Genomic DNA, 8,183 nt, shown 5'->3' with positions numbered 1-8,183 from the left:
TGAGTTGTTTAGGGGTAAAAATTTATTTCGTAAGATATTATGAAATCTTCGCTCTCAGGTGTACATGATTGTATGTATGTGTGGTGTGTGTGTGTGTGTGGTGTGTGTGTGTGTGTGTAAGGTTAAAATTCTCAGTATACTTCATATCCGTGCATGCTATTTGTATGACTCACCTTAATTGAGGGTGGACCACTTGAATGTGAATCATTATCCGCCAATACCGATGGATTATTTTCATCAACTACAATAATTTCATAGTCACCATCTTGTATTGTGCGAGCGCCTGCAGGCAACAAATGATGTTGATGTAGTGTGGTGATATTTGTTGTTTTTGTTATTGATAAATGATAGTTGACGAAGTTATTAAGTCACATTGACGTGGCATTTGTATTGTTGTATTTTGGTGTTGTTAAGCGTAGTTGAAAATGGCCATTGTCATTGCCGTTGGCGTTGAAAATTCATTTTGATTGTTATAGTTGAATTCCCAGTGATTGCATTTACATGTTCGTGTGCACGTAGTATTTAGCAGAAGAAAAAGAAATTTCATAAATAAATTTTATTGAAAATTATGCATTGCAATTATTGAAGTTATTCAAAGAACAACAACAACAACAAGGAAAAACTTTAACAATAAAATAGAACAGAAAGTGAGGCAACTAGACAGATACATACATACATGTATATAGGTAGATAGATAAAAGTTTAAATGTAAGTAAATATATATTTTTATGGAACACGGAAATGTAGATAAGTTGCATATAAAGCAGCTTAAGGTTAAAAATATAGCAGCTATTTCCTTTTGTTATACTCTTACATACAGTTTTATAATAGGTTTGTATCTATAGATATGAGCGTATAGTAGCTTACATATTTCTAGCTCAGAAATTACGAAAAACGATCGGTGGAAAACCGATCGAAAAAAAATTGTGAATGCCTCTTTTTATTTTACCTTAGAAGCATGATCTTGTTTACTATGCGATAAAAATTTAGAGCTTCTTAGTGTTTTAGTGATAGTTGAATTTTAGAAAAGTTTCAATGCTAAAAAGTTGAATAAAAAGCGAAAGAGAAGTCAATTTTTTTATCCAGTAAGTACACATTCACATAGTTTTAGAAAATGTAGGCATACTTTTAATAAGAAGATAAATATTGGCATCTTTAAAATAAGTCTTTACTAATTAGAATTATTCTGCCGATTTACCGAATCGCACAGGCATTGGAAATAGAAAAAAAAACATTTCACTTAAAGGAACTACCGATATTGGTTGGGTTATCGGCGTACTTTTCGATATTGTTATCGTCATTGATATCACTGTACAACAAAATCAAATTTTTTCCAAAACAACCGCGTTTTGACAACAGATTCTGGTAGTGGGGATCAAAAAACTATATACCCTTGTGACCAGCTGATTAAGTTAAGTTACATTTTGACCAGTTTTGGCTATTTTTCTTTTGCCGATTTAATGTTTATAACCTTTTGTAAAAATCTAGAACTTGACGTAACCAGCACCACATAAATCCACATTTAAAACTTCGTACAAAAATTATTAAAATTCAGCACACCCTCTAAATACTTTTTATTCAGATTTTTTAGAAAAATTTTGCTACTTCTTTCATTCAGATTTTTCAGAAAAATTATAGAAATGCAGTTTTATAGCACATTAAATTTTAGAAGGTTGTTTTGTTTTGTGCGTTTTCATCCATTTAAAGTATGCTCGACAATTACTTTTTTATGAAAGAAAAATTAAATTTGCACTTTAGCCTTCAAGAATTTAATGGGCTATAAGGCATGCCTATATTTTTCTAAAAAATTTAAGGTTGAAGTGTAAATTTTAATTAATTAAATTTAATTTTTATAACTTTTGTGCTGATTATGTAAACTTTTATTAAAAAATTATAAACATTAAATAAATGAAAGAAAAGTAGCCAAAATTGGTCAAAACATCGNTCATAAAACGGGGATATAACGGATTAAAATATTTTACAAAAATATTTGCAATTCAATTCCATTATAATTCTCCCAACACAACAAGGCACAAAATTCATTTAATACAAGCAATAAGTATAAACTGAAAATGTGCTTGAAGGTTAATTTTCTACCTATTCTGAATTGCTGCTAAAATCTGGCACTAAACTGCATCGAAAAAGTAGTTTGTTGTTGTTGTTAGTTAGCTTGTGGAATTTTTTAAGTATTGTTCAAAGGTTAAACTTAGATTTGCATATATGGGTTTTGTAAAAGGATCAAATATATAAAAAAATAACTAAAATTAAAAACAATAAAAAAATTGTTAAATTGTCATGTACTTGGTGTATGAGACGGAGTGTATATACTATGTAGGCATGTGTAATATGAGTGTTTATAAATAAAAGGAGGAGTAAGTGTTTGGGTTTTTATGCAAGAATTTATTTATTTAATTTTTCTTTTAGCACTAGGCAATTCTCTGGGTTTTTGTTTCCCTACCAGAATCCGTTCTCCGAACTTTGCTATTTTTCTCTGTTGTACAGTGGATTTTTGTTTAAAGTTACCTGATTCTGATTAAAATGAATTGTCGTTGTTGTTGAAGCGACAACAAGGGAATAGAAAGTTATTCATTTATTTCATAAAATATTTAAATAACTAACTTAGTGAGTACCGCACAATTATTTATTGATGCATTTGTAGCAATCATCTACCACAATGCTGGCAAATCATATTTAATTTTTAAGTAATTTTAAATTAAATTAAATTCAATCTACAAAATATACAAATTAAATAAAATTATATATAATATGTGCACTAAAGCGTTCAGCAAATCATAATTAATAATGCGATTTATGACTACAGTAAATATATTTTTATAAATTTCTTATCATAAATAGTAGATATGATTTTTTAAAACCTTCTATTCAAGGCTTTCAATAGGCTGTAAATGACAGTTAATGCATGTAATCGAAACTACGGATTTTTGCTTATTTTTGTTCCTCTTATATCGTAGGTGATACCGTAAGACTTTCTAACTCAATGTATAATTCTTGTGCTATAATGATCGTTCCCCTATATTCGAATGTATCGTTCCATCGGCACAAACCAAAGAAAAAACTTTACATGTCAGCATAATGAAGATGAAAGATTAAAAGATGTGTTTAGACACCGGCAACAGATTATTTCAGCAAGCGAAATACAAGTAAATTGGCGTAAAACGTTTTGCAGTATCATCAACGATATTTTGGTTAGAGGTTTTTAAGATATTTTAAATTAATAATCGCGAGAGTTTCGCATATTGATTTATAAAGCCAAATATTCGTGAGAATATCATAATGTTCTTAAAATTATGTATTATCGGAGACACCCCGTTGCAAAATTTGAAAAAAGTATAAAGAATAGAGAATGGCCTAGCTCTACTGCTAAATAGTTTCTTTCCCTTCTATGACGGCCATTCTACATCAAGTAAATGAGTAATAACCACCGGTTATGGAAATGGATGGTGGAAGTTATCCTGGCTATTCTAAATGGACTGAAATTATTGGCATGATTTTTGAAGAAGCTATTGAAAGAGAGGATTTACAAGGAGTGTCGGCTTGATTTTTCAATCCTTAACCCCTTTCAGACGTTTCCTTAAATGTTTATTTTTCAACTCTATTGTTTTTTTAATAAAAATAAATTGGTTTTGTTTTTAAATATCATTTGTATTTGTTTTTCCCCAAATTACAAAAAAAAAAATATTTAAAAATTATCATCATATATATTCTTCACAAAGTGGTATTGTTTTAATAAACTAAATAAATAATTTTACTGCTTTTACCAAATCAAAAAACTCTAAATAAATATAGAATGCATTTAACATAAACATTTTCTAGTTATTGTACACAATTTTTTTTTTTTAACAAAAATTTGGTTAGCAGTTTTGAAGCGCTTTACATATTCGTATAAATAAGTAATAAGTATTCGTATAATAACTAAGTAAGTCTAACGACAACCTCGTTCATTAAAATCTCAAGCATTTTGTATAGAATTAAAGAATTCTAGGTATGCCATTTCCGTATTAATATTTAATTCACAAAGATCTGCTTTAAAAAACTCTAAAAAAGTTTTCTGTTTGTGTTCTGGTTGTTGGATCATTTAAATGTAAGGATGAATGGCTACGCATGTCTGTCGCAATTCGAAAAGAGCTAAGCAGAAAAGGCATATCAGAATTAAATTTCACCAAAAAAATGCAAAGTGACCCAATAACATAACCGCATACTCTTTTGGAAAGAAGATTATAAAGCAGACAGTGTCGCTGCAAGCATAACAATGCTTTTTGTTGTTTCCTTTGGGTACAACTGTCATAGCAATTGTCACCTTCTGGTAATAGCGTAAATGAATTTGCCTATAAAGATATCTGTTTGCATTAGGGCGGCCCAAAAAGTAAAATCGGCAGTTTACTGCTCTCACAACCTAGGATTGTTCTCTCTACCATACCTTTTTGAATTAAAATTGTGAGTCTCAGCGTCAAGATTTACCCCCATTAGCATTTTTTGGGTGTTTTGAGGGTATACTATAAAAATAGATACTATCATAAACAATAGTTATATTGAAACGTCCATATAATGACATTCAAGTTTTGAGTGGTTTGAGCGAGCCTAAATATTTTTTGAATTCAAAAAAAGTTGGTAATATCTTTTTCGACATAACAATCCTAGGGGATGGGAGCATTATATTCCGACTTAACTTCTTTTTGGAACCACCCTAATGCGCATGCATACACACATACATATGTACATATGTATATAGTATGTTTGTATGCATGCATTAGTCAACGTACAGTATTATGTTTTAAAATTTAACATTACAAGCGAAGCGACGAACCTAGCATCAACAATGCAAAGCGGTGCCAGAAGTTGACAGCGATGACGAGGACGATGAGACAAAACCAACGGCAAAGTGACAAAGCAGGACATAAGAGTGAGTGAGCTTGCTGGTGACACTTAAACAAAGGACAAAGCAACACTCAAACGTAGTATGTATGTATGTATATTCGAGTAAGTAAATGGCGCTGTTAAACTTCTACTTGCGAGGCCGGCTGCCTGTGACGACTGTATGTATGCATGAGTGAAGTGAGCGAATTATGGCAAGTGCTGGATGAATGTGCTGCCACTTGGAGCCACTCGATGGCGACCACAGCGCCTACAACACGACACGATACGACAGATACGACAACGGCAATGCTGTGACTATGACAACAGCAGCAATGAAATTGCAGTTGACATTTTCGTGTCAATTTCAGGCCCATGCATATGCATTTATGTAAAATATGTATGCTTATTGTATATTACATGCACACATGCATAAATGTGTACAAATATGTATGTATGTACATTTGTATGTTGGCGTGTGAGCCCGCCGTTATGGTAGCCTTAATGTTTGCGCAAAATATTTGTACAATATATTTATGAGGGGTGTATAGGACACATATCATTTGCATGTGTGAGTGCTGAATAAACAAATTTGCAAGTGAGTCGTGTACATAGTACATACGAGTACCTACATGCATGCATACATACATATGCATCTCATACACAACTGTACATATTGCAAATGGTTTAAGTACGCGCAAATAATATAAAACGCTAAATTAATTTGCATGTTTCAGATGTGAAGAAAAGGAAAATCATTTTGGCATTAATTAAGTCGAAGGAGGGAATGCATACATACATACAAATGTACTTATTTAGCTCGCTCAGTGGAGTAATTAAATTCATTTAACAGTTGTCAACGAAACGTGCTGTATTAAGCACCAAGTAGCTTATGTGTATGTATGTATACGACGAAATATGTGGGAACATGTGATTGAGTAGGACTCCATAAAATTATAAGTTAACATTTTGTGCGGTAAGTTCTTCTGTAGTAAATATTGGGCCATATGAAAAGCCTCTGCGAATTTTTGTTACTATGTGGTAGTCGATGCCCATGGGATCTGGTTAACTATTCGTAGGTATGTCGCGCTAAAAGTTATATTGATTGGAAAAGAAGTTATATGGGTGAAATATCTAAGAGAAGTACGCTATGCGATGATTTTTTTTACTGTAAAAAATATGAAAACATTGCAAACATAGGCCGAAATATTTGTGAAATGTACGGTTAAAAGGCTGTGAGTAAAAGTCGGTCATCGGAGAGGTTTGCTCGATGTCCGTTTCGGTTATTTTGATGTCAAAGATGTAACTCACACTGATCAGACAGTTACTGCAAAAGTCGACGAAATAATGCAAATGATTGAGTAAGACCGGCATAAAAGCTATCAGGAGATATTGGAGCCACTAAACACCAAACACATAACAGTTCGTAATCAATTAAAAAGAGCAAACCACTCAAATTAGCTCGATATTTGAGTATAACATAAATTAACACAATTAAATCTGATTTATTGTCAGTGAAACGCTGCTCAAACGCAACAAAATCGAACCGTTTTTGAAGTGAATCATAACAGGTGTTGAAAAATGGTTTTAGTGCGCGAATGATCAACGCAAGCGATCATGGTTAAAGACCGATGCATATCCAAAAACGACCTCAAAGCCTGGATTGAGGCGAACAAGTTAATGTTGAATTTTTGGTGGAATTGTCCATTATGACTGCTAAAATGCGGCGAAATGATCAATGCGGTCCTCTAATGTGAAGCACTCAAGAAAGAGCGACCAGATATTGGCCCACAGAAAAGCAGTTGTGTTCCATCGTGAGAACGCCCGGCCACTAGCATTTTTGATGGCTCGACAACAAATTGGTGGAACTTGGTTGGGAAAGTTTTAATCCACCGCATAGTCGAGATTTAGCACCGCCTGAATTCTATTTCATTTCAGTCTATACAAAACTATTTTGACAGTAAAAAATTGTCCAACCAAAGAGCCACTGAAAAATCACCGATGGAGTTACGAAGCTATCCGAGAAATGACAAAAGGTCATAGATAATAACGGCAAATATGTAACATGATTGAAACTAATTTTCAATAAAGAAATTTCTTTTACAAAAATTTAATAAAAAATCCGCGGAAATGTTTCATATCGAGCCCTAACCGCCAAAAAGATGAAAGCGAATTTTTTTAGATATTTTTCTTTTAATGCAGAAATGTTTAAAGCAAAAACTAAAAAAAAGTCGCTTACATATTTTTGGCGGTTAAGGCTTGATACGTGTGACAGTTATATTTTTAATTTGAGACCAAATTGACGTTCCTAGTCTCGTAAGACAAAGTTAATACGACAGAGAAAAACGTAACACCCAAGCAGCAACTCAATTTTGTTTTGATACCATAAAGCTTGCATGAGTAGATTAAAAGAAAACATTGCGGTTAAAAAAAATTAAATACGTACACTTGTATGTACGATATATTTATGGAGGCTTAAATCTGCTAGAAAATGAATTTAAATAATATTATTTAAAGCAGTGTTTAATTTCGACTTCAACCGACTGTTCGTATCCGTCGATTTCAAAATAATTGGTTGTCCCTCGTTCGGTTTCGACCACTTCGTTTATTTATACATATATGAGACAATCTCACGAGTTGTTACATTTTTCGACTAAAACCTGCTTTTGGTCGAAAATGGTGACACACTTATCTTAGACAATCCATTAAGTATCTTCCGTTTTGCGTAAAGAACAAGATTCCATCACGAAATTGCATTCAAATAAAAACTTTAAAAACAAATTACTTTCAGTTTTCTACTGCAACCAATACAGGGTGCTCAATGACCTTGATTAAAGCTCTGTGCATTATGTATATGAAAGCCAAGGAAAAATAAAGAACCGTATGGCAAGTTTTCATTGGACTTGCATTCTAATAGTATTTTGCTCCACTCTAATGCAATTTTAATATTTGTTGGCCGCAAACTCTTTTTAGTTGGTTTGGAATATATCCTTATTTTTTCTATCTCAAAACTGAACAGCATTAATGATTTGATTGTATTTCTGAGCAGAATAATTTACCAGGGCACTTCAATACATTATTCTCGTAATAGAAACTAAATACAAGCATACATATTTAGAACAATTGAGCCGTATAAATAAAAACTAAGGAAATGTTTTTCTTAAAATTTCCGACCTGTTACTTAAATTAATTTGAATAAATCGTGTAGAATGTCGGAAATTTTAAGACCAAGCAATTGCTGACTTTTTATTCATACGGGCCAATATTCTTTTTTCGGCTTTCATAAATTTTGTAGATACTACTATAGAGTT

General features: G+C 32.3%; 1 protein-coding gene across 1 annotated transcript in view; it reads right to left on the bottom strand.

Moving 5' to 3' along the window:
• LOC108361199 (neurobeachin-like) overlaps window positions 1-368 on the bottom strand; it is a gene marked incomplete at its 5' end in the record, with an annotated part of 11,134 nt that extends 10,766 nt beyond the window's left edge. Inside the window, one exon of the mRNA XM_017613769.1 lies at window positions 174-368. Within this exon, the coding sequence (XP_017469258.1) occupies window positions 174-368 (195 nt within the window). The remainder of the gene's footprint in view (window positions 1-173) is intronic.
• Between the last annotated feature and the right edge of the window lie 7,815 nt (window positions 369-8,183).

The sequence above is a fragment of the Rhagoletis zephyria genome, unplaced genomic scaffold (genome assembly GCF_001687245.7).
Source record: "Rhagoletis zephyria isolate East Lansing unplaced genomic scaffold, Rhagoletis_zephyria_1.1 Rzeph_scaffold_00714, whole genome shotgun sequence".
NCBI classification, from domain to species: domain Eukaryota; kingdom Metazoa; phylum Arthropoda; class Insecta; order Diptera; family Tephritidae; genus Rhagoletis; species Rhagoletis zephyria.
The sequence above is the reverse complement of the archived record's forward strand: the minus strand, read 5'-3'. Positions and strand labels throughout refer to the sequence as shown.